This window comes from Aulonocara stuartgranti (assembly GCF_965226115.1).
Source record: "Aulonocara stuartgranti genome assembly, chromosome: 13".
NCBI classification, from domain to species: domain Eukaryota; kingdom Metazoa; phylum Chordata; class Actinopteri; order Cichliformes; family Cichlidae; genus Aulonocara; species Aulonocara stuartgranti.
In genome coordinates, this window is record NC_138949.1 from 27,465,812 (window position 1) to 27,493,722 (window position 27,911).

Sequence of the window (27,911 nt, forward strand, 5' to 3'; positions counted from 1 at the left end):
CAGGCTAATCATCTAACTTACACACACCTTAGCAAATCAATAGGTATTAAAGACCTCAATCCCCAGAGTAGTTCACGGCACAAAGGCAATAAGAGATTAGCAGATAGTCTCTCGCTGATATGGTGCTAAAAAGTTAACACGATTAGCCAGCAATCGCTTTTAATCTTTTTTGATTCATCAGGCATTATGTTAGTTTCTGAAGTCTGAACTTTGCCTCTTTCCCCCCCCCGAAAATTGGGGGTTTTTGTGAGCAACTCGGTGCTATTATATTGCTTAATAACGAGATCTATACTTTTAGATCTTATGAATAAATATTAAATAAGTAATATCATGATGATAATAAAGGCTGATTTATTGCGTTGAAGGGTGTTAACACTGGAATGTAGTTGGGGGGGTTTCCTTTCTGTGAACTATCTGCACTGTGCCCAGTGAAGGATTTCATATGCGCACAAAGGTGACAATTGAGGTTTAAAATGAAGGATTTTCGAGAAATAAAGACGAGAGAGTGCGTTTGTCAAGAGACCCTTTGGCTTGCAGCCGTCGTGGGCCCTCCGTTAAAATGTAAACTACGTCACCGCTTCCGCCCCCTCCTCCTGCTATCCCTCCCCCTCTCCTCTCCCGCCTCCCTGCCCCGGCGTCGTTGGAGCTTCTCGGCCGCCTGCAATCCAACATGGAGTAGAGAGAGATGGGGCTCTAGCGGGGCCACCCCTCGGTAACAGCAGCGACGACGCGCTTTTTACGCACAACTGGAACCGGAGTCGTCGGTGAAAACATGCGCCTTAGGACTTAAAAACGGAGTGTGTGCCCTGTGCGCCCGTGTGTGTGTGAGAGAGAGAGTGCGTGCGAGTGTGAGTGAGTGAGTGAGTGTGTTTGGGCAGGGAGGGGGGTGTAATAGAAGACCGGAGCTGGATTAAGCTACAAAATTGTCCGTTCATGCTAGGTGATGGTGTGTTAAAGTTATAGTAAAGCGGGCATTCGCGATCCAGAAGAAAGAGGGTGGCTCCGGGGGTAAAAGAGGAAAATTTTAGGGGTAAAGAAGACGGAGGCGCAGCCAGTCGAAGGCAAGCAAAGAGCCGACACTCGCACAAAGGCGCAGGGGGATTTATGCGGAATTGGAGACAGAATCGGAGGAGCCACGGTGAAAGAATGACAAGCGAAAAGTATGCAACCGCCGTGGTACATTACCTGAGGTGAAACGAGAAAATGATAGAAGAAACACACCCAAACGAGTAAGTACTGGGACTCAGAAGATTTCTCTATATGTTTACTGCTCTCTCTTTTCTGTCTTTTCCCCCTTGCTTCCCTCCGTGACTACAAGTTAGAGGTGATTGGAGCAACTTGATGGAATGTGCATTCTGTGCAGATCAGTTCATGGTGTATGCTTTTTATTAATATTCTTTTTATTATTATTATTATTACGCTCAATTGGTTGGATTTGCTGTTTGATGGTGCTGTGAAGTAATGCATTGACAGTGCTGTCGAAGAGGGTTTTTAGGGCCCCCACCTCGGTGTAGACTCCAGGCTTGGGAAGGCAAGAGAGAAAGGAGAGGGGAGTGGGAGGAGGAGGAGGGGAATAAGCGTGGGTGGGTCGGAAACATTTTCTGAAAGGATCTGAAGCGAGAGAGCAGGCCCCTGTTGCAGCGTAACTTAGAAACTCCAGCACGCCCAGAAGTTACACCTTTTATAAATACACGCTCGGCGGCCAGCTCGCGAATCTTTTGTTTGTGCGTAGCTCAGAAGAAACAAACAAGCAAAAAAAAAAAAAACCACTGAGCGGCGATTGCAAGGACATTTTCGCTTTGTTTTTAGTCACATCTGTGTGTTTGTCTCTAACCGAAGGGGAAGTCTCACAGGATGTGAGATATCCGATATGCCTCATCCGCCATCTCTTTCTCAATCGCCCTCATTTGCATAGCCTACCACGCTCCATTCATAAAAAATAGCGATCGTAAACGTCGACTCAGCCTTAAAAAAAGAAAAAGAAAGAAGAGAGACTGGTCCGTTTTTCCTAAACTGGAAACTGGCGAAGTTGTGTTTGACATGCACACGCGGGGATCGTGCTTTTTCTTCTGCGAACTATAGCTTCTACAAAGCTGTTCACTGCCTAGGCCCACAGATACGTTCGTGTGCGAACCGATGGGCCTGTACTCAAGCGGTTAACGCTTAGAATTTGCTTAACAGCAGATTAATATGCATTGTGCTACCTTTACACTGTGTAGGCTGCAGAGCGCCAAAACAAATATAGATTATATAGCCTGTTCCTTTTTCAATCCTGCAGCCTTGTCAGGAAAAAAAAACATATGTACAGACATACGAGCAGGCCTGCCAAACTATTTAATTTACTGGCTCCTGTTTGCATTTTTACAGCTCTGTTAGCCTAGCTGTATCGTCAGCGTCTGTCTCTGTCAGTCTACACGGGGCTGTGCTCGATGGGAATGCCTGCCTTGCAAATCTGTTGAGGGGGGTGGAAGGGCGAAGGGCACCGGAGGGGATGTTTGCGCTGCGGTGGCGTGACGCCGGCTCATTCATAAAAGCCTTCTAACCTTCAGCGCGTCCCCATTCATGCCTGCCGGCCGTACTCTGCTCTACGAAGCCAGCGTATGTGTGTCTGTTCCCGGTCCCAGGGTTTGAAAGAAGCAGGGACTGCGACCAAGCCTTTGTCTCTGCTTGTCATATGTTGCCAGACACACATTTGGGGTGGTGGTGGGGTGTTAGATGCAACCAAGAAATCAAACCACGCTTTGCTGTCTTGCCTGTCTTCTGAAACTCTGCATTTCCTGTATTAACATCTGTGCTAACTGTATCTTTATGGCCTTGTTCTGAGTCATGTGTTTCTGATAAACAGCGTTCTCATGGTGTGATGGGAAAAAGCACTCAAAAGAACCGTGGCTGATTGACCATCAATTGGCAAAAGAGGCCTTTTTATGTTTTTATGATTCATTATTTTACACTAAAATGGGCAAAAATATCAGTTAAAGTTCTTGCAGTCATTAAAACCGGCCTATATAAGCTTCTAAATGCAATAACAGTAGATTTATTTTAGTGGCAAAGACTTTACAAAAGTGAAAATAGACGCCACCGCATGGCAAAAAAACTGCTCAGGATCGGTTAGGGGAACACTCAAAGAGCCACAGTATTTCACAATAAACATCAGGTGGTTTTAATGTATGAACCTTTGGCTGCCAGATTTTAATTTATCTTTTGGTTTTATTTTATTTTTTCTTTTGGACTGAATTAGACTGTCTCAAAACGTCTGACAGCTGCAGATTTGCCATCGCAGTCCATATGTTTGTATCTAAATAGGAATATAGTCAAATAAAATCACCAGTAACAGGCCAAGGTTTTTTAATCCACATCTTTCTCTAATTGGCTTTTTGTTGCAGTAATAACTTTATTCTGCACGGTACAAAATCTCCTTTTTTGTATTGTTTTTTTTAATGTGAACCACTCGGCTATGTGGCCTCATAAAGGTTTTTATTGTCCAGTTACTGGAAGGAAGTGATCGGCTGTTGTTATCTGCAACTTTGCGTGTTGTGGCTTTCTTATCAGAAATTACACCTTTTGTGGGATTACAGGTGTGTCAGGAAGTAAGACACACCTTTTTATGTCATGTTGTGCAGCATTGTCACTGCTTCTTTTACAGCTTCAGTTTTATTGTGCGTCTTTAGCTTGTCTTTGTTGATCCATGCTATGGACATGGTCACATGCCCATGTGTCAGCCTACTATCAGCAGGCATTGTGTTTAGTAGCGCACACACATAGTTTTTGAGAGGATCTTTTGTTGACTGCATACCTTAAACTATAATGTCACTATCCTCTTTGGAGGATGTCCCTCTTTTGCACCGTCCTTCTGGGGACATTTATTACCTTTTATAGAAGTAGAAGCTCTCCCCTGCACCGAGAGTCACAACACGAGCCGAGGACGTATTGATCTAATGTGAGCTGCTGCAGGGTCAGCATGTGCACAGTCAGTATTAGACAGGAGATGTCCAGTGACATTCAGAGAAGGTCAACGTAGCATCGAAATATAATCCCTGAATAAAAGCACTCATCAATTGACCAACCCAGGCGTTAGCAGGCCTGCACGTTCCCCCAGCAGGATTGTTCTGTTCCTCGCACATAATGCTTTTCTCCATTAGCAGCATTCGACATAACAGAGTATAATTAACCTGACAGGAGTTTTAGGGCAAAGCTCATCGCCAAAAACAGAGTAGAGCTAAGGTTAAGATAAACCATAAGAGGTGTCCCCACTAGCACGTTTCATTAGTGCATGAACCGTAATTAGTCATGTTGGAGCTGCACTTTTGTAACAAGTGCACGTTATGTTAAAGAAATACTGCTTACACTGTTATGAAACCTATTTTGTTGGCTGTACATGTTACCTCAGCTGGCCTTGTCTCTTGTTTTGTAATTCAATAAACGAGAACACTCTCAGATAGGTAGTTAGTGCAAGCTTTTTAAGAAAGCTCTAGCTTTAAAGTCCTGCTGTAAAGTTCAACATTTTAACACCTCGATTGACTCGCATTTTTAGTTAGTTTGCCCTGTGGCCTTTCAGGGAACTACAGGGCTGTTTTGGCATGTTTATTTGGGCTGTTTGTTTGTTTTTTATGGAAGTTGAAATGTAATGTATTTATTGAGGCCTTTGTCTTTTGTGTGTAAATTGACCTTGGGTTTCTCTAAGGATGCTATATGATTGTTATTATTCATGGAAAGTTGTTTCTGCCACTAAAAAAAAAGTAAAAAAATAAGTTGAAATTTTGAGACACATAACTGAAAATTTAGACTTTTTATTTCTTTTCTTTTTTTAGTGTTGGAAACAGACTTTCATATTTTTACCCTCAGAGGTTGCCAATGAATTCTAACATGATGAACACGGTGAAAGGGTATATTTTACACAAAGTAGGATCTTTTTGTAATTTCAACCATAAAATGCTCCTAGTTCAGACTTAACTTTAATGTGTTTGTGCCATTCACCCTACCTGCCACCTAATATGAACTTTTTCTGCTCTTTTAAGTGGAAAAGCTCATGTATGTCGCTTTAGGAATGCTTGCAAGGGTTGTTTCACACTGTATCCGTCATTTACCAGTAAGATCACTAAACATCAAAAAGTTCTCCGAATGTGTTGCAGGATTTATTGCAGCGAGGGCAAAACTCAAACAGGAGACTTTGCCTCCATGTGTTGGGAGTCACTTTGCATTGCCTAGCAAGGCTTTGTTTGTTTGTTTGTTTCATTTGGAAATTTTTCTGTTGGTATTTTAGCATGCTTGGACGCATTCTACTGTCAAACTTGCATTGTAGATGGCTAACTGGTCTTTCATGTATACAGTGTTTTCATATACTGTAACAAGAGTACATAAATATAACAAAACAGTCTGGGAAGCATGCATAGACCGACCAACTCAGTGGTGGGAAAGAAACTCAGATGGGCTTGATTAGCAGCTTCTCTTTAATGCTATGTTAGAACAGCAGAAACACGATAATATCCTAAAATAAGAAATGCTCTTTGTATTAACCAACCTGCAAGACAGATGCAGTACTTTGAGTATCATTGTTAGTACAGCGGCAGTTTATTTAGGTTCATATCTGGGTAAATATCAAGTCCACATATGTGGATACACATAATTAACATAATAACTTCCTTTACAGACCTTTTGCATTTCTTCTTTCAGTCTGTACTCCCTCTGCACGCACACACATATGAACACATCATGTGGAACAGATCCCTTTTCACAGTGTTTCCTGTGTTTTACAGGGCAGCTCATCACTGGTTGCTATCCGGAGCCTTTATATAATGGCCCGAGCTGTTTATATCGAGAGACTAAACAATGGAGCCGGATTGTTTGTCTGTTTTTTTACTAATCTCTGCTCATCAGCTGACTAGATGACCAAGATTATAATAGCTCAAGTTTTCATTCACTCCACTCTGTGTTTTTCGCTTGTCACACCACATGTAGAACAATCCATTGGGCTGGTTACTGAAAACACTTCTTCTCAGTGTGTGAACCCTGTGAACTCCCATTTCGTCAATAACCACTTTACGTTCGTGCTTAGTTTGGTTTGGTATTTCATTACCCTAATAATTTACTTAAATCAACACAAACAGTGCAGTTTGCATGCATGCAGTCGGTTATTTTGTAGATAAATAAAACTGTACTGTGGGTTTTCTGTTATCCTGGCTGATTATTAATCTCAAACCTGTTGGCATTTATAATTTAGCTTTTCGTCTACCAGTGCCATATTTTCTTCTTGTATGATGGCTAAAATAATACAAGTGTGTTAGATAAAATGAGAGTGTACTTTGATTACTTTTTTACACTTGCTGATAACACGACCTAAGACTTTATTTTGCAAGTTTAAAGGGAACCTACTCTACTTTTCCTTAATGTTGCCCATGCAAATTAAACATACTCAGTTTTTCAAATAATGAGATCATCGTATGTACAAGTAATTGTGAAACTCTAGGTTTCAGACAGTTTTTTCTGCCCTTGGCTACGTATTATGTCAAGTTAGTCATATGAGGCTGTGAGCACGAGCGCCACCCACTCACTCTTGAAATCTTTTGTTTGCGAGCAGCACCCAGTTAAAATAAAGTTGGCTAAAACAGGTAGTTTCAATAGATGGACTGAGGGGCTGTGCCAAAGCCCGGTATACGATAAATGAAGCGAAGCCTGGGAGCTAGTTCAGACAGGAAACTTGAGCTGTACTGCCTCATGCACGCAGTTCGAGTGTGCATGAGGCAGTGCAACCCACCTCTCTCTCCTTACATCATGCACCAAACACAACTACCCCAATGTGGTGGTCTATTTGAGTTGAAGTATTTCCCACTTCTCCTGCAGACATGTCGGTGCATTTCTGCCTGCTTTTTCAACCCCTCCACCACCCCAGCATCCACCTGTGGGATCCAGGGCGATGTTTACTCATCGCTCACTAATTTCCGTGTGTGTGCAGGGAATGAGAAGCCTGGAGCCCAAGTTCGGACTTTGTTATTCTGCTGCAATAAACCATTTCAAACATGAGTTTTCTGACTGAATAAGGATTGTATTGAAGTGTTACTCTAGTAGTAGAGTTACAATCAAATAAAAACATTTAATTCAAAATCAGAACAATAGATCCTATTATTCACGTCATGTACAAAACAATCTCTTGTTTATTCACCTTTGCTAACCTTAGCTGAGCAAACTGGTTTTTAATTGTGAAATAAGTTCCACCACACTTTGTGAGATTCACTTTCATTTCACATAGTTTCAAACCAGATGTTTCAGGATAAAATGAAAAGTATTCCCACACCCATGAAAAGAGAAAAGCTGAGGTTGGTTAATCCCAAACAGCATCTTGAAAGATTTCAGCCGCTCATGTGTAGCGGTAAAAATAAGTATATTTAAACGAAGCCTAAATAGAACAGATGTCCTGCTGTTTATTATGCAAATAACTTTCCGTTTCTTTAATACCCTGGAGTAGCAACACGGGTAGACCAATCACAAGATAAACCATTGACATCTGACAGTTTAGATGTGAGCATCTACCTGATTAAAAGACCAAAGTTGGCACAGATGTAGATTACAGATGTAAAGACGATTAAAATAGTTTCCCCCCCTCCTTTCACCGATCACTTAACGGGTGGCCAAAGTGTCAGGTTTTAACGGAACCTAAGCGGATATCTGGTAAAGAGTCTTAAGTTGGTTTAGTCGCCTTTAAGAGGTTTAGAATCAGCTTTATTTCAGTAAAGTTCATGTTTAGATGGAGGTGCTGCTGCAGAGTCACCTTCGCACCGATGGCTTTCTCTTGGTGTACAAACACAATGCCGGAAACACTGAATAGCTCAGCGCTCATGTTCTAACTGGTCATTTGGAAATGGGATGTTTTCCTTTAACACTTCTCTGAATATTGTTGACCTCTCTGATGTCAGTTGACCCATTCGCACTCATTCACACTGGCAGCTTGTGCTGCCCAAACATGTGACCGTTCCATATAACAACAGCTGATTGACAGAAAGCTGATCAAACTTCCCCCGAGGAGCCTCCGGTGTCAATAATTGTGAATGAACTCTCTTCACCCAACCCCCAACCCCCACTCTATTGCCCTCTGAATGAAAGCCAGAACAGGAAAGAACAACATTGTAAGATAATTCCCCATACTACTGAGATTCATAAATCTATTTTCATATTGTTTTTACGCAGTGTGCTTTATAGCGTGCCTCTAATTAATGTACACGCTACTCACCAATTGTAGCAAGCTGCCTTGTAAGACACGAGGAGTTGTCTTACCAAGACTTTGATAGCAGCACACATTTTTGCCCACACATTTGATCAGAAATACACACCACTCCACAGAAGCTGTTTGTCACACATCCTGGTTAGCTCTGAGCTCCTTACCCCGTCTGTAAGGCCCAGCATGTTGACTACTTGTATTTCCAACCTTCTCTTTCAGTCATTACTCAAATCTCAAGACTGTGGCTGTGCTCTGTCCTCACTACAACAGTCTGGTACAAAGCTCACATTACCACTGACGCCCTGCCAATCTAACAGTCCACCTCATGCTCCACATATTACTTTTTTTTGCTATAGCTTCATGTCAGCATTTCCAGGTCTAATTGCCACACACATGACGTCCATGCTTGCACCTTTGCACAGAAATTATCATGCACATGAAGACTAGCTACACTGATAGCCTGCAACCTTATCACAAAATGAGAGAAAGCAGACAGAGGGGCATTGCTGTTTTCTGGTTAGATTTTTTTTTTTTTTTTTTTTTTGCTTAGAACTTAGAGGGTCTACTTTTGTCTTTTTGTTTCATTGCGTGAATTTTTGTTGGTGAAAGAGTGCACAGTGGACGTGAGGCTTGTGAGTTGAAGATAGGGGAGTTCAGGGTTGTACACCACAACCCTTGTGCCCTAAGCTCTACGTTCTTGTGAACCAGAACGGTTAGCTTAAATAATGCATCTAAATGACACAATGTTCACCTTTGTTCAGTTCAGTCATTTTTGCACATATAGGAACAACTATATGACTTAATAACATTTTACTGATCTCTAAAGCTGATCTCTAACCACTCTTACAACTTCATTTCTGGTCACTCTGAAGTAAACTAACACATATTCACACATGTTTGGTCTGAACATGAGTGAAGGAACTCACAAATTTCAAAGTTACAGTGATGTGAAACAAAAAACATCAAGTCGAAACATTTAAGAAATATTTAATCAGCTCTGCTCTACATGTGGCCTTACTCACAGCAGTTACTGAGGCGGAAGTGTGAAACACTGTAAGCATTCAGTACAATAAAACAACCCTTATTCTGATGGACCTTTTTGTCACTTCCTGACACAGGGAGCATGTGTGTTGTGTTCAGATGTACATAGAGACGTGGGTGTGTGTATGTGTTCTGTTGATCAGGCAGAGGCGCGGCCAGCTATTCCTTATCAGAGGAAGTATAGCCACTGTTATCACACATGGTTGGGCTGCCCTCACTGGCCTTTTTTTTATCTGTCAAAGATGAGTTGGATTCCAGGCCTGATAACCAGTGCACTTCCGACCCCCTTTCACTGTTTTATTGCAATATTGTTACACACAGACGACATCAAGTATTGTCGGGGTTTGGCTATCTGTGGAGCACTTTTAACAGTGTATAATCTAAAAGAGTGTATTCAGTGTTTTTGTGGTTCAACAGCAAGTGTAAGCAAAATGGGGAATTTAAAACAGTTGAGACATAAAGGCAAATAACAATGACAGTGCAATAAATAGTTTTCACTCAACAGGTGTGTACTCCACCCACATCACATTTCCTTATTAGGATGACTCTCTTATAAGGTGTGGAGCAGGCATAAAAATAAAAAGAACAGAATGATTACTGCAATGAACCACTTGAACCGGAGAGACTGTTCTTACAAGTTCATGTTACACTGAATTGTTTAGACTTTTAGAGTGGACATGGAGTTCTAGCTAATGCAACAAATGCGTGTTAATTTAAATGAAAAGATGTTTCTGTAAGGATTCTGGTTTTCTGTTTGTTTGTTTGTTTACATCGTTTCTAAAGATTTGGCAGTAATATCTGAACCACGTGTACACAGTGCCATTGGATAGGGAGACATTTGCATTTTCATATCTTTATATTTACACTACTAACTGTTACGGAGCCTTATGCCAGCTGATTGCTTTGGTTTCCAGTAGCAACTTGACACTTGTTTTAGTTGTCATCACAGAAGGTGGAGACCAAAAACGTAGCTAAACTGAAAGTGAATCTGAACGAGTCAGTTTTGTGTTTACAGCTTGCTTCACTTGCCTTCAAGTGGAAAAAGATGAGCTGATGTAAATTTAACAAGTACAGAATTTACAGTTAATAATGTACAATAATAAATTCTACTAACACCAGTAGGGAGTCCCTTTTGAAGCAGAAAAATATGCAAGTAGTTGTGCCTTCTGATAGCAGCTTGGGTGAGGCCAAAACTGTCCTGTGGTCTGGTACAGTCAAAATGTTAAGTGTTAATTTCTTTATGAAAATATTAGGCGTAAAATCTTTACCTCCAGGGTAAAGAGGTGAGAGACCATGCTGCATGTTATCAGCACAGATTACAAATTCCAAGATATTGGTGTGGAGCTTGCATTAGGGTGCACTGCGTTGGTAATGAGCACACGTGAGAGCACCATTCATGCTGAAAGTCGACTTTGCCCAGGAAGTCCATTAATGCCAAACTACATTCTGCACATCTAACAACAGCATGGCTCCATAGATAGAGTGCAAAGTACTGGCCTGTCTGGACTCCAAATTTATAAGCCATTTAAAACATTTAGTGGATTTTATTATACACTTAAAAAATGACAAAGACCCAAAACTCTTGAGCTTTTAACAGGCGAGAATGTTAGTTAAGTGTTCGTAAATGAAGAGGTGATGTAACATTTTGGTAAAGAATTGGGAAACACAATCTTGTTTCTCTTCAGATTATATAAATCTCTCACATTTTACTAAAAACTATCTAAAAATCTTCAATTTTAACAATTTGATTATATTACATTAAATGTTTTATTTATATTTTACACAACATCCCAGCTTTTTTGAAACAGAACTGTGCTCCAGCCTAGATTTTTTTTTATTTCTATTAAGGTAATGGCTACCATGAGCTCAATGAACTTGTTGGTATGATTGCATGCCAAGCTGCTGAATCTGGTGCTGTGAGGTATTGTCAGGCTGTACTGCAAAGCAAACAAAAGCAATTGGCTGGCAACTGCAGTACTGTTTTTCTTAAGAAATGGAAGCCAGACACACCTTGAACCTTTGACCTGAAGTCTCATATTAAATTAGAAATGGATGTGATGCATGATTTCCTTATCAGCAGGTAGGTAAGCTCAGCAAGCCTTTCTTCTTAACCAAGTCATTTTCTGATGCAACAAACTGTACCCTTATCCCGCCCAAAGAGACTTTGAAAAGTGTTTGCAGTCTCAACTTAAAGCTTGAGATCACAAACCCACCAAATATTAGACAATCATATTTTAGAATGGTCCATGTACAGTTAGAGATGCTGTGTACCGTATGTGAATTCCTCTTTAATTGGTGATTATAAATAGTCTACAAACTATAGTACTGTACAAAGTTCTCAAGAGTCACAGCCTCAGCCGTATTTTACAGATGTCTGTAGACACTCGCTGTTATTCCACTCTCCTGGTAATTTGAACAAAAAAAGTTCAAATTTGTTTTTTAGGGACACACGACGCACCATGTCCAGATATGTCATCCAAAAGGTTTTTCTGCAGCACATTGTTGGTGCAAAAGTATTACTTTATGCCTGTCAAACTGTGTTATACTGGGCAATTTTCATAGATTCAGCTAACAAAAAAAACAGGAGCAAATAATGTATTTTTGTGCAGGCTGCTAGTAACAAAAAGCTTAAATGTACATTTTAAAACTTGGTGCCTTGCTAAGCTTTCTATATGTGTAGAAACTAAATTATTCAACATTCATTCCTAGAGTTAGGTGCTTGAATGATTAACAAAAGAATATTCCTTTGAAAATGGTCAGGTATGAGTACTGCAGTGAAAATAAGAGAAAAAGTAGTGAATGTCCAAAGAAAGCCTTTGACTTTCAGGAAGCCTGGGGAACTATTGCTTAAGACAGGGGTGCCCAATCCCGGTCCTCGAGAGCTACCGTCCTGCAGCTTTTAGATGCATCCCTACTCCAACACAGCTGAATCAAATGGTTTGATTACCTCTTCAGCATGCCATCGTGTTTGGCAAAGGCCTGATAACAAGCCATTCATTTGATTCAGCTGTGTTGGAGTAGGGATGCATCTAAAAGCTGCAGGACGGTAGCTCTCGAGGACCGGGATTGAGCACCCCTGGCTTAAGACCACTTTAAAAAAATACATGGACCTCAGGCTCCTAAAGAAATGAAGGATGGCACAAGACTTTTGCACGGTACTGTACCTTTTCTCAAAATGGGCGTTGCAGTCCTTTTTCAGCATCAGTACCTCTTGCAACATTCGTGTGGACAGAATTAGATTCACAGTTCCCAAATGTATGTGTCTGTAAGAATGTGTGACCATTCCAAGTGTATTAAATTAGTGTGTAGCTGCTGGTTGTGGTTGTCTGTGTGTCCCCGCCACAGATTATAGGGCCTGTCGGCAGACGGGGCTCTAAACATGGGTCACAAGACAGCCCAAAATGTGACAAGTTCATCTCAGAGAGCTGATAGCTGGTATCGTGTGTCTTAAAGCACATGTGCTTATATAGCACAGAATTTAGTGTTATTTCTGTATGTGGGTGGCCTGGATGTGTGGTTCTGTATGGAAATATGTCATACATGTGTTTGAGTCATGTTGAACCACTGTGGTACTTTCATATAAAAGCAGAGCGTGGATTTTTTTTAAAAACATTTTTCAGTTTAAGAGCAGAAATTATGTCAATGAACCGAAATAGCTTAGTCGTTCCTAAACAGGGGTGCAAATGCTCCAGGGTTACTTCTGTAGTAGCCAGTGGTTAAATGGGTAAAAATGACCTCAAGTGCCGGTGGTGAAAAAAACAGATATTATGATGTAATTATAAGATTGAGTGCACCTGAATAGGTTAGAAATATTAACTAAAAATAATGGGTAAGCAGTAGATACTTTGTACTCAGATAATTATAGATAAATGTTTAAAACAGATATGCAATTGAAAAGCAATTTAATTGGAAGAAAATACATACATATATATTTTTGTCTTATGAGCAGTGGTTGTCAGGTGGTTCTGCTCTGTATCCTTAGTTGTTTCCCTTTTGCAGACACATTTGACACTACAAACATACCATAATCTGCTTGTTAACTGTATTGTATCGTCAACCATATAGATGTAAAACTATATTACCGCCTGTCTGACCTTTTGAAATTAATCTTGTCTTGTTTTTTGTCCATGATTAATAGTAAGCTTCTTTTCTTAAATTAGTACACCACCATTTCTATTTTTAGATTTCATTTTTATTTCCTTTGTTGCTACTTAATTTTTCCACACGGTAAAGTAGAGCTCATATAATAATTTTTACCTACGCCTGTTGTGGCTTGACATAGCAGATGAATAATATCTGCCTACAGAGTGTATTGCTATAGCCAGAAACAACACATGTGCATCTGTCTACTTTCTAACCACATACCTAATTAGTATTGCAGTGGGGCTGGATCATATCCCAGCTGACAGAAAGAGGCCATACATACTGGACAGATCGCCAGTCCATCACACGGCCAATAACAACACTAAATCTTTAATGCTTCACACTGAGTAATATTTCTTGCCAAGTAGATTTTGGGTAGTGTCTTTGAGTTTCTAATTCAAGTAACTTTAAATTTCTGAATGGAAACAAAAGCTCAGGAGTTGTGGGTGAATCTCTGGTTGCCTTTCTGTTTGTGCAGTTTGACTGCTGTCACCTAGTCAGTCTGTCATTCACTCAATTTTATGAATGTGTGTGGGTGGGAGCTGGTGAACCAGTTTTGCCACCTGTGTGTGTAGGTGTGTGTGTGTGCATTGAGTCCTTAGTACTGTTAGCTAATTATATAACAACGCTTTTCTCATTCACTCCCACTCATCCTCCCTCCCTCACTTCATCACTCTCTTTTTATGTTTGTCGTTATCTCTTCATGCTTCTCCCCCACACGCGTACACAAACACACATGAACGCACATGCAGCACAGCATCAATAGTTCATACATGGGTACATGCATGTGGATTGCAACCATGTCCATTGTGTACACGTATAGTGGTGACTGTCATGCTTACACATAAGAATACCATGTATTTTACTATCAGCCTCCGGTGTATTGTCTCCGGTTTCAGTTTTTGTCATCTGCTTTGTACTTCTTATAGAATACACTGTATTATCTGTCAGCTTGTATAACTTGTGGCTCCAATCCAATGTTGTCTCATCTAAATGGTGCAGACGACTCCATTTCCGATTTAGGCACAAAGAACAAAAAGACATAACATGGATAACGTGGGACTTCTAACTAGGCTGCAGCCATTTTGTACGAGTAATTAGTAAATTGTTTTTTTTTTATTCCCGTTTATTAACAAGAATTTTAAAAAAAAATTGCAGAAAATGCGATTTCAAGACTTATTTTATTACCACTAATTGCTGCAGTTTGCATGCAAGATGCTGACGTGTCTGCAAAAACTCGCCAACAGTACGATTTTAAAAAAAAGTCCTGTATTTTAAGTGAGCACACAATATATGTGCCTAGTGGATTTATCAGTCAGGCAGTTGAGAGCAATTTTTAAGTATACACTATTTCTAAAATTTCCCTTTGTTAAAAAAGGAATTCAGTTTACAGTCATACTAACGCCCTGCCACATGTACATGGGTATTTTAGAAAACATACTGTTTTTTTCTAAGTATTTTAGTCTTACTTCTATGCATTTTAAGTCACTGAAAACTGAACGTTTGAAAAATTCCTTCCAGAGTTAAGACTTTCCAGATGTCTCCAACGTCAGAAATGTGCACGTTCATTCCCTTTTTTCAGGTCAGACTATGGGCTGCATTACTGTTTGTAGGCTTCTAAATACACAACATTTCTACAGGGTTAGGGTTCTATTACCACCTGTTGCTTTAGCATGCTTTTCACAGCACTTTGCATCATTTTCTTTGTATTCACATGTGTCCAGAAGTATTTCTCAAAAACAAAAGAGGAATATGTACATTTTATGAGTGGATCTAACCTTCACGGAAGAGGAAAGGCAATTTGTGAATGAACATCAAATAATGAACCTAAATTTTCTGTTGTTTGATGACTTGCAAAAACTTCACATCCACTCAAATCTCCCCACTGTTGTAGGCAATTTTATTTTAATTTATAGTGATGGTAGAGAAATAAAGTGATATGACATGTAATATGAAAATAGGGAAGTTCTTATTGTTTACAACCACTAAAGCGACAAGATAAGGGATGTTTTCACTAATAATCAGAGGGTTACTCCAGGAAAATATGGAGCAGAAGTGATGAGCTATATGATGAGGTTAGTGAGGAGATGATGGGCTGAAACAGCATTTTATTAAATACGTGGACTGTTTTATGTTAAAATGGCAGCAGTTTAACTTTTAAACAAGTTTTAAAACAACATAGCACCATATTAAATTTACATTAAACTTTGGGGTTGTTTGTGTGTGTGCATTCAACTGACTTGTCCTGGTACAACACCTCCTACTTGAGCACAGCGAGGACCAGGCAAAGTCGTGACTTGCAACGCCCTCAAACAGTCTGCCAGGGTGTGATTCCTGCTCTAGAATAAACTCTTAATGCACATTAAGAAAAGCATTGTCAATTTTCACAAGATGGGATAAGATGTTATTTTCTTATCCAAAGAGTTATTGTGTCGCGTGGAAAATATTACTGTTATTTTTCGGTTTGCAATCATGTGAATTTTGCTTTGACCTTGCATTATCTTGTATTCATACATTTCTTTGGTTTTCCTGTGGAAGGAAATGGTTGTCATTCGACATGTTGCCACATTTCAAGCAAACTGGACTGCACTGCAGCAAAACCAGAATCTGATGAAGAGATTAGATAGATACGGCTATAAATTTTACTGATGCTATTTTAGAAACAGTTACGCTTCACAGTATATTAGCGTACACACTAATTTGCTTAGCTCAGTTTGACTGTGGACAAACTAATTTTAGGCTTGTATTGTTAAATACAGAATAGTTTGCCGGCTTCGGCTTTGATATGATTAAGGTTCCTCTATGACTGCAGCTACAAAAAGTCTATAAACAGCAGTGAAGGTTTTGAGGGGGTTTCCCAGTAACCTAAAGCATTAAGTTGTGTAACTTTATAGCTGCGGAGAATTTTTTTTCTGCCTCAACATTCTCCAAAATCACACTACTCACATAATGGATGATGCTTTTATTTTAAAGCATGTTTTAAGTTTAATGAGCATAATACAAGGGTTAAAAATGATTAGATCCTGAGCTTATCATCTATTGGAATCACCACTCTACTGTCTGGTATAATATAAACACATTTACGTTGCAGTCATCTTTGTGCTAATATCTTCTCTCTTCCTTTCTGTGCAGTGACAGCTACATCGTACGTGTAAAAGCGGTGGTGATGACGCGGGACGACTCGAGCGGTGGGTGGCTGAATCAGGACGGGGGAGCTCTGAGCAGGGTAGGGGTGTGCCGCCTGCTGCCGACAGAGTTGGCACCTGTGTTGGGCTCCACCAGCTCCCAGTTCTTCATCCGTGGTGAACGAATGCGGGACAACCAGGTAAAATACACACACGCATACATGAATGTGAGCAACAACGTGTCTGTTAAAGATCAGAAATGGATCCATGTTGTAAATGGTTGGTGCGTGTCGTATCAACAGGTGATCCTGGATTGCCCGCTGAGGAAGGATCTAGTGTACACCATAGCGACGCCCACGTTTCACCATTGGAAGGTGGAAGACAGAAGGTGCGGCCTATCCTTCCAGAGTCCAGCTGATGCCAGAGCTTTCGACAGGGGAGTTCGAAAGGCAATTGATGACCTGGCTGAAGGTAAACTGTGCTGCAATATAACTATTCAAATGTTTTGACAAGACAGAGAGAGACCTGTCCTAGCACCTATAAAGCTTCCAGAGCTAAAATATGCCCAGTCTCTAATTAAACACACCCAAACCGAAGCTGAAAAGCTTTATTGTCAATCGACGTCAGTAAACAGTCTCCTGTTGGGTTAATGGGCTCATTTGTTAGTTTCAAGTCTTACTGTATAAAACAGGACATTTGTTTTATAGATGATGGTACTTATCTGGGAAAGATAAAGCAAGATATGCTTAGTGGGCATACGGTCTTTGTAGACTTCACTGCTTTGTTTTCTCGAGGTCTGGTTTCAGAAACGTAAGACAGCAAATGCTCGTCTCAAGTCTTTACAACAAACCTTACTAGGTCATGGGTGATGGGTGGCTAAGTCCATCTTTTATATACAGTCTACAGCTGTGGTCAGAAGTTTAGATACACTTATCATATCTGCTTTAAAGTCATTAAAGATGTATGCTAATCATTGGAAAAAGGACAGTTCAAAGAAATCATCAAAGCCGAAAATTACCGTCACATTTATGTACATAATTGGTGTATGTAGCCTTCTGACCACAGCTGTATGTGTGCCCACCATAGTCCACTAAAGGCAGACTTCTTGTTTCAATCCCATGCTCCTCCTGAACTTTAAAAGCTGCAGCAGCTTGCTACTATTTCTCCAGGAATTCCACGTTCTAGTTATGACTAAACCATTGTTTGCGTCTTTCCGACTACATAAAGAAAAGGAAACCACACTACTTAATGAATAAGACACTCACTAGCTGGTTCAAGGTTTGAAGTTTTAAAGCATAACACAATCCACCGGTATAACCAGTTAGTCTTGGCAAGGACATGAATGAAGGTTAAGTATGTGGAGGAACGTGTACCAGAAAGTAAAGTTTGTTTTTTGTCAAGTTAAAAAATTTTGGTAAGGGACAGGATGAGGAAGTCAGGAGCTATTTGATTGCCATGACGTTATCAAAGGACGTCAAAAGATTCTTTGTTGTATGTAAAAATTAAACAACCTGAAATAAAGTTTATTCCCTTCTCCTGTCTGTAGGCTCCACGACCTCCTCTACGGCACTCCAGAATGAGGGGGAGCTGGGTGACGATGACGTCTTTACTGTAAGCACTTTATTTTGCATTAATAACTATGATGGTCACAACTTTTGACTCACAGCAGGCGGCATTACTAAGTTTCAGTTTGTTGTGGACACAGTAGATTGAATGTGTGGTTGTGTGCGTAAAGATTTTGCAACAAAATACGGCTAGCTTACCTAAAATGGGCTTCAGGATCACACGGATAATATCATCTATACAATGTCAGGTCTTCACAGCACCATAATCGCTGGTCATACATAATAAAAGTCTCTGTGATGTCTGTATACAACTCTCAGCTTTAGTCTCCACCACAGAAAAGAAGAAGCCAACACCTAGTGGCTCTAGTCACCACTACAATTGAACTGCTAGATCCAAAAGATCATCAAAATTATTCATCCCAGTTCACGGCGTCATCCATGTGCTCTGTAGGCTCTCTGCTGGCAAAGTACACATCAACTCTGAATGGAAAGATCCAAATCAAATGCTTAAGGCCCGATCTCTGGTAAAATGTTCATGCAAATCTCGTATCCGTTTGAGTCATCCTGCTAACACAAACAAACTAAACCAACACCCTGGCAGTGATAGAAATCATGCAGTAAAAGGCTCTAAATAAAAACAACTGGCCGTAGACTCAGCCAGCTGCTCTGTACTACAGATTAGACAGAGTTGGAGCTTTTCAGACATCAAACCACTGCAAAACCTTTTTAATGTTGTGTGTGAGAACTTCACTGCTCTGAAAATTAATCTCTCACTACCATCATGAGGTAAACAGAAGTAGTGTGCCTCAGTGGTCTGTGTGGTATTACTCAAAGGCAAAAGCTGAGCCAGGTTTTTGTCAACACAGCATCATTTCTCACAATGTCATCTGGAAAGGAACACATTCCTGGATTACTTTGTACACACTGTGTTTACCTAACTATCAGTGCAACAAAACAGAAAATAATTGCTGCTGTGATAACTTTCTAGAGTTATAAAACGCTGTTGTGAACATTATAAGCTGTTGCACAGTGCTGTGCCGTTCATTAGGGGTTAAAACGCTGAAACTGGACTTCCTGGATCACATTTCATGTCTATCCAGTACTTTAAACAACACGCCTTTTCCAGCACCGCTACAAGCCTTGTTTTAATGCAGGTCGGATGTTAGTCTGAATGGCTTTTTAGGTGTAGACCTCCATGTGTGTTACCTTGACTGCACTAGTCCTATCTTAGAAGTTCCACTCTTCATAACTGGAGAAGGAGGCAGCAAAATTAGGATCTGGTCTGGAGCACACACTGATCAAATTTATTTCATCCATCGTTCAAAAATTAGGTCTGCTCAGGAGTTCACAGAGTATTCGCTGCCGGTCATCTATACCTGCCACAGTACAGGAAATGTATGCACACATACACACACACACCCTCCCGTAATCTGACACAAGGGCCAGCAGGCAGGGTCACAAGGTCACTTCCTGTGTCCCAAAAGCTCCCACTCTCCTGGTGACCCCACCCCCCTCCCCCACCCGCGCCATCCCTCTCCCATTTGAAACAGAGAAACACTACCAAACTAGCAGTTAGCAGCTGTTTCCCAGCTTAGCGCAGGGCCGGTGATTTACGAGAGGAAGTGCCTCGTGGTTCATCTTTGACTCGAGCTGTCTGTACGGGCCAAGACTAATAGGTGCTGTGCTGGGAGCACACAGCCACCACAGAGATGCATACAAACACTTGAGGAGTGGGGGGACTACAGCACTGTCGGAGGGCGGAGCAATCCCCTGAAATGGAGCAGCAGGTTTTCGCTAACAGAGAGGCTAAAAGTGCAACAAATCCACGGCAATTCATGGGTATTGTTCCATAAAATTGACCTTTTTTTCTCCACAAATGAAGACCCAGAAAGCCCACATCCATTTCAGTTAAATCCCCACTGACTTATAAAACAAAACAGTGTGATAGCCTCGATTTTTCCATTTCCCTTGTGGCCTAATATAAACTATTTTTTAGCACAAGGCTCACCCTGTTTGGTGCATGAGTCGTGCTAGCAACCAACAAAGCCTGCCTGAGGAAATATTATGCATTGCCTCACGTCTGCTTTTAAAACTTGTGCTGAAAAATGCCACAAGATTACAGCAAACAGCCAGCAGACCTACACATAGCATGCGACTGCATAAGAGGAAATACTAGGACACAGTCTGTATTTGTGATCTAAAAAACATAGTGGAATTAAAAACAAAAATAGGCTACATGTTGGGTCTGATTCTGAATCTTATGCTTGTGCCAGATATTAAAAAAATAAAAGTTACGGGGAATATTTCCCCACAGACATTCAGAAAGACACTCGAGTATTGTCAGGATCCAACTGGACTCATGAATGAAACCAGGGGGAAACAATTACTGCCTCGATTTGTGTCTTCCCTGCCCATTTTTAGGGTTTCTCTCTCAACATCTCTGTATTTTTCTACCTGACGACTGCTGCATAGCATATTGGAATATAAAACCCCTAAACATGAATATAACAACAACAGCCTTATAGAACATGTCAAAAAGTTACTCCTCTTCTAATGAAACGTTGCAAAGTGTCATGACTGTAAAATCACAGGTGGAACATGAGGGGTTTAGTGCTGCTTGTGTTCTTCTGTGCTAATGACCTTTCCTAAAGTTAGCAGCGGCGGCGGTGGCGGTTAGTGAGGCAGGCGGTCGTAGACAGAGGGAAATGCTGGAGCAAATTTACAGCCTTTGGAGGGATGGGGGAGGATGGTTGGATGGGCTTGGGGGATAGGATGGACATACTTCCCTAAATGATTCCTCGTTCGCCAAACCTAAACTTAACCTAACCCTTCCTCTGTCCCTCCCTTCAGCACATTTCCCCTCTCTGTCTCTATTTTGGCTCATTCACAACAGGGGGAGTGAAAGCTATAGATGCAATTCTGGGCTCATCCCAGGAGAGCGAGACAGGCCTGTTGAAGGATGAATCCTCCCAAGCTTTGAGTCGGGGCATGTTTTGTGTCAGAAAATAACTTGAAATGCCCTCTGTCCAGCCTTGGACCAGAATATATAGAGAGAGAGGATGTCCAGAAATACAAACTCTCCCCCTCAACTCCTCCCTTTGTCTCCCTGTCCTCTTGTGCAGTCTGAGCTTGCAGCTGAAAGTCTGGTCTGTGTTTTGAATTAGATGCAGCCATGGAGGCCAGAGTCAGACTGGTTTCAACCATACCAACTCCTCCCCCAATAATGGCTTCGCCAGGGGGCGGAGCCCAAAGCTGAGGGAGCATGTTATGTTATTTTTGGCAGGCTGCTCTGAGGGCTTTGTAAGAAAGCTAAGGGGAAATTCTCAGCATGGCAGTATCCATGTGGGGAGTAGGATATAATGGGGATAGCTTCAGCAAGACAGACACACACACACACACACACACACACACACACACACACACACAAATATCAGATCTGGGTCATATAGTTCTGCAGAATAGTTTGCAGCATTGGATTTAGGCTTATTGGAGTGCCAAATATTTATATTTTTTTGGTGGTGGGGGGGAGAATAGTTTAGGAATAGTTTTAGAAATTCTAAATGATGTCAGTAGCTTCCAAATAAAAGTGGAATTTGCAAATCCTTAAAACTTCGCATTTCATTTAAAAACAAACTATCAGGTGTTGGTACAGAAATCCATTAAGATATTTCCCAAAGTACAGGATGAGACATCTTTCCCGGATTACTTGCTGTAGTTTTGAAAGCATAATGTTTTCACATTCTTGGTCACCACAGAATTTCAGTTGCTCAGTTTTATAATGTCACAATATCACAGGTCCTGAGATCTGATAACAAGCTGAACAGGCTGCCCCCTCTTAGCCCGGAGGATATGGTGTCCAAATGAGCTACTCCTACTCTGCATCCTCCAAAATCCCAGTATGTGCAAAATGTCTTTGCACAGGACGGTTTTAAATCACCTCCCTGATGTTACCTGAAGTGTTCCTGAGCCTGTGAAGTGATTTCCACTTTAGACTCAAAGATCACAGCCGATTATTTTTGGTCTTGACCTTGTTTCTTTCATTCAGAGATTTCGCTGATATTCAGTGTTAATGATGATTAAATGCATAACTTCTGTTATTGAATGAGGTGTGAACTTCTCTTTATCTTGCCTTCTAGAAGTTCATTCACCAATCATGCCTTGATTGGCGTTTGTTCGTGTGGTTTCTTTTTGTGTTTGTTTTCTGTGATTTGTTTGTAAGCAATTCAGAAATTTTAATATATTGAATTGCACAATTAGCTGTATTATGTAAGGACAGCATGCTAACAGCTGGAGTGGTAAGCATAGAGTTTTACATGTTAGAAATATTATCATTAGCATGTTGGCATGTTAGTGTAAGCATGTAAGCTCAAAGGCACGACCATTGCCTATACACATAATGTCGCCTCCAACGGTAGCAATTCTGGGTTCATTGCTTTGCTCAAGGACACTTTATTATATCTCCAAAATGACAAAAGTAGTTGCCATTAATAGAAAATTCCTTGCATCTACAGCCACCCCTCTCTAAGGCAGATCTAGCTTTTTGTATATCTGTCCAGTAATAGTTGAAGAGAAGTTGGATAGTTTGAATTAAAAAAAAAAAATCGAATCTAATTTGTGAAATAACATTTCTGGGAAAACATGTTGGAAATCTCACAGCTGTTGCAGATAGCTAAGAGAAGATGGTCAAGAAAAAGTAAGACATGCAAAAAATCGTTCTTGCCATTGACTTCTTGTGACCAGTCTTCCCCAAAGCAAGACAAAATGCAGAGGATACATTTCAAGCACAGCTTCTCAAACAGAAACACCTGCACCCTTTGCCCCGCGGCTAAACACATCTACAATACATGCACTCATATTACAATGCTGATATGATTAGACAAAAGGAGTCCTTGCCTATCAGCTGGTGGCTAACAGAGGCTGACCCCCATTGTGCATGTCTGAAATCGGCAGCGGTCTGACTGTCTTGTGTCTGGCCAGTGTTTGAGTTGGACTGGAGCCCTGATAGACTTTAGCGGAAAGGAGACGGGATACTGTTCACATGTGCACACACATGCGTGGAGAGGTGGAAAAGGGAGAAGGAAAGGTGGAATGTGGAGAAAGTGCGATTGAGGAAAGGAGGACAGGTTGACTGGGGAGAAGGAGATGATGTGTAGAGGCTTAAAAGGTGAGCCTGTGGATATGGTGTGTGTACAGTTTTTCTGCAGACTTTAAAAAAACATTTTAAAGGATGCTTCTGTTTCCACTTTTTTGGATTTAGGAATATTTTGTATCAGTCACTTGATCTTCATGAATGCTTAGGTTTCTTGTTTTCAGTCATTTTAAAAAAATGTTAATTTAATTGATTCCCTTTTACTTTTATTGTCAAATACCCAGTTCATATGAATATACAAGACAATATATTCATACTGAGTCAGATAAGAGTTTTTGCTGTGAAAATATGTTAAAAAAATAAATTAAATCAAAGTGGTTAATTTAATTGTGATTTTAGGTGTGATGGTTCCTGCAATGTTTTCGTAAGTGATTCTTTGTGGCAGGTGTTGTTAGTAAAAGCTTAACTCGCATATAGCAGTCCAAAAGTGGATTGGAAAACAGAGCTCACACTTCCTGTTTTTCCAATCAGTGCTGCATGGAGGCTTCCTGTTTTTGTTTGTCCAATCAGGGTGTCCTCTCTCACTATTTGTTTGACGTGTGCAATCAGAAATCAGCTTTTCAGCCTGCATCCTGTGTTTGTTTGTCACCTCAGAATACCACAGACAGCTCATCCAACTCCTCCCAGAAACTGGAGACCTCTCTGCAGCCGCTCGAGTCCTCGCCCCTTCCCCAGAGACACAAGTGCCCGCTGGGATTTCGCCACGATCCCTATCGGCTCTCAGACCACTACTACTTGGACCAGGTGAGACAAACACGGCTAAGCTGTATCCATACATATTTTATACATATATTTTATGAGTGAATTACTGCCAGTGTTGTTTATGTTATATACTCTCTCTGTTGTTTAGCCATTGTCTCGGATTCCCCGCCATGTCACCTTCGAGGACGAGGAAATCGTCCGCATCAACCCTCGGGAGCGCAGCTGGGAGCGGCCCGCCGAGCGTCATCGTGGACGCCACTCAGATCGCTCCTGGCTCACCGGCTACGAGGACTACCGCCACACAACAGTGCGTGACAAATTCATCAACATGGACGACCCTGAGCCCAATGTCCACTTTGACAAGACAGAGGCGCAGAAGCACGACTACACGTACCCGCTGGCACCGGCCCTGTCGCCCTCAGACTCTGATCCCTCCCTTGGACCCTTAAACAGTAAGGGCCAAAACGTCTCGTATCGCCAGCAGTTCCCGTCTGTGGTGTCCAGTCAGCCTCGCTCCCTACTCCCGAGCTCCTCTTCATCCACCAATGGTGGGAAGGGGCAGAAGGATGACAGAATGGAGCGTGCTCAGTGTGAGCACTGCGGTGAGGCTTTTTACCTCTCCAGCAACCGGAGAGGTAGGTGCCAGGATGCTCCAGACCCGGTGCGCATGTGCATCCGACGGGTCAGCTGCATGTGGCTGGCAGACACCATGCTCTACCACTGCATGTCTGACCCAGAGGGGGACTACTCAGACGCCTGCTCCTGTGACGGGGGCGAGGGTAGCGGGGGAGGCTGTCTGGGCACGCGCTGGTTAGCCCTGTTTGGTTTGTCTTTGGTGGCGCCCTGCCTCTGCCTCTACCCACCTCTCCACGCTTGCCACCAGGTAGGGCTTGCATGCGGCTGCTGCGGAGGTCGACACAAGGCCCTGAGCTGAGCGGCCGTGCTTTGAAACCTCAGAGGGACACGACTCAAATCTAAACCCAATGCAAGGACAGGGAAAGGGAAGGATGGGGAAACGAACAGAAGGGACAAGTGGTCATGGCTGCTTACTCTCTTGCCTTGTTTTCTCTGGGTTTCTCTACAAATTCCAGACACTGAAATAAGCCAAAAAAGAAAAAAACTGCTGGTGCATTTTCTGAACGGCCTGGGAAGATAAGCTCCCCCTTACGGCAGACAGTTCTCTCAGCTCTCCACGTGGCCATTTGCTCTGTTTCTAGTGAGAGAGCACTCTTTTTCAGGGGGCCTTTTTTTTTTTTTTTATAGCTGACCTATATGTCATGTATCACATATGCAGGTACTTTATATTGTTATATTTGTACACTGACTCGGCGTCAAAGAACTTGAATTGTTTCTTTGTCCTGTTTTTCATTCTCTCCTTTGATGTACGCGTGGCCATTTTGTTTATACTCTATTCCAATATCAGGCCCGCTCAGCTCAACTCCAGCAACACGAGACATCAAACACTACATCTCTTTGCGCATGTGTGTTAGTGTGCGCGTGTGTGTGCGTTGATGGTATATGTGCATGCTTGTGCGCCTAGGCCTTTTGTTGTCTGTACTGCAGCTTATAGTAAAGCTCATGTATATAGTCTACATAGCTCTCCACCATCAACGTCTTCTTTGTTCACCGAGGCAAACGTGGTACTCATCTTAATCTTCGTCTAATATCCCAAAGATTCAAGCTTTCATCCTATTTATTTTTCTCTCTTAAATTGATCCACCATCAAAAGGGTGCTGGGCTATGATTCATTCACTGAATGAGACGGTGCCTCAAGTCACGCTAGCATCCGCCCCTGCTCCTTTCAAACATTATTTCAAACAGTGCCTAAAATCGCCTGAACCGGGAACCCACTGAGTCTTATTCCAGTCAGATTTTGGCTCATTTTTACTTACAGTGCACTTGGAGTAGTGTGATTTTTTTTTTTTTTTTTTTTTTTTTTTTTTCTTTCTTGTTCTTTGCAGAACCTTAGCCAGCGGTCTGTGTTACATCAAGGACTGAAAAATCAATCCGATACCGTTTAAATTGGTGCCCATATGCCTTAAAATGTGGAGTCTCACTCGTCTCTTTTAAGATGTCTGCTATAGCGAAAAGTGTGAGCTTGGTTATGGCTCAATCAAGTCTCACCACATGTTCTTTGAAACTCCATTTAATCTATTTTTGTAATAAAAAAGAAACTCTTTTAAAAAAAGAGCATGTAAACTATGGATTTTAGTTTGCCAGCGAAGTACAATCACCTCTCCCCCGCCTGTCATTTATGTGCAAAAGCAAATGCCAAAACTCGTACAACTCTATTGAAAACATCCAAAATCACTCCCAAAAAAAAATGAATAAAGGTAAAACATTAATGCTGACTTTTTAAAACATGGGACTTGTGGGTTTTTGGGTTTGTGTTTTTTCCACTATGTATGTCAGTTCAGCAATGTGACGAGTCTGATTTATAAAATTGTAAAGAAAAGTTTGACATTTTAGGAAGCACACACAGATAAGACGTGCAATAGCGTCTGTGTGATAAATAAAAATGTAACCTAGATGCGGGATGTGGTTAGCTTAGCTTTGCGTAAACACTGGAAGCAGTAGAAATGGCCTGTCTGGCTGTCTTAGAAGGCACCAGAAACCATCCATCAGAGGGTCTAAGTTGAATCCATAATGTCAAACTATTCCCTTAAGCGCAGAATGTGGTGTTTTAATCCAGAGATTAACTTGCTGAAACCACATGTGACACATGTATGTGCTGTTCTTCTCAGTCCTACAGCAGCACTCGTTCCCTTCAATCCCAGATCTGTTGTATCATCCTAAGCACAAAGAGAGTAAAGTCATGCTTGAATATGGCATGACTACATTTCAAAAAGAACAAAAAACGTTATAGTCAGTTCAGTTGTCGTGGTTTGTGATGCTGCAGCTGGCCCATCACGCCCTCACAATAAGAGTGCAACACTAAAAGTACAACCACTCCGGTGCTAGATGATTCATCTAAGCCTGGGTGATGGCAGCATTGAGGATCAGAACGCAAACACAATGAGATTTTTAAAAATAAAGAGACGCAGGACATCAGCAGGATCCCATCGGAAAAGATCAGGAGTCTGAAAAACGTGAAATTCTGGAAACAAACATCCATCCCTGATTGTTTTGCCAAGGAAATGTCACTTACTGTAGTCGAACTACAGAATGCCTGAGGATGTCCTTTTTCCTTCCCCAGTGGTATCTTTGTCATACATCCTGTCCTGTGTACCAGTTTGTATGTTGTTGGTGTGTGTGTTTGCGTGTTGGCGTATATTCCAGATCTGCTCATCCTTTTCTGCTCCTTGATCCAAAGCTACTGGGATCAGCTGAATATGCTATGACATATGGACACCTTCTGAGTAGATTCAGATGCTGTAATTGATCGATCAGGGGCAGGGGCCAATCAGATTGGAAAGAGTGTGCGTATGTGTGTCATCTTTTACCTCCATCTTGTTTGGTGTTCTCACATGCAGAGCCATTTACAAGTGCCTGAACGCATCCTCATTATCTCCTTGTGTATTTAAATTGAAAAATTTAAGAAACAACTCCCTGTATTGAATTAGACCCATTTTTTATGCTTAGTATTTTTACCTCTGTAAAAAAGAGCAAAAAATTATATTATATATATCAAGTGTATGTTGTACATTTTTATTTCTATTTTTTTTAAATAACTGTTTCTAACATGTACAATGGATGTAGTTCTTGCTTTTCAAGAAGGAACAGGAAGTACTTTGTAGATACTGAAGGGTGGCCAGGTTTGTGAGAAAAGTGAAATGTGTGTCTTACCTTCCGCCTCCAATAAAATGAGAGAAAACGATTTTTAAAAAAGAAGTCTACAGCTTTATTTTAGTCTTTCCTTGACGATCCCACAACAATCTTCTGTTGATATTGGAATGTAACCAGCTCATAACCAGTTGAGTCAAGTGTCCTATTGCAGTGCAGACTAACTCACCGATTGCAATATGCTGGCAGTCTGT

General features: G+C 41.3%; 1 protein-coding gene across 1 annotated transcript; it reads left to right on the top strand.

Annotated features, from left to right (window-relative positions):
• Positions 1-616: 616 nt before the first annotated feature.
• LOC309719914 (sprouty-related, EVH1 domain-containing protein 2-like) lies at positions 617-27,751 on the top strand. Its single transcript, XM_082556339.1, has 6 exons — positions 617-1,229; positions 16,526-16,718; positions 16,821-16,989; positions 18,065-18,129; positions 23,827-23,976; positions 24,083-27,751. Exons 1-6 carry the CDS (start codon positions 1,204-1,206, stop codon positions 24,866-24,868), a joined length of 1,389 nt encoding a protein of 462 aa, XP_082412465.1. The 5' UTR covers positions 617-1,203; the 3' UTR covers positions 24,869-27,751.
• Positions 27,752-27,911: the final 160 nt, after the last annotated feature.

Bases quoted from the DNA above. Each gene is read 5' to 3' on its own strand.
- LOC309719914 (XM_082556339.1), top strand. From the start codon at position 1,204: ATGATAGAAGAAACACACCCAAACGA. The intron at 16,719-16,820 runs GTAAAATACACA...TCGTATCAACAG, and splicing joins AACGAATGCGGGACAACCAG to GTGATCCTGGATTGCCCGCT. The intron at 18,130-23,826 runs GTAAGCACTTTA...TTGTCACCTCAG, and splicing joins GTGACGATGACGTCTTTACT to AATACCACAGACAGCTCATC.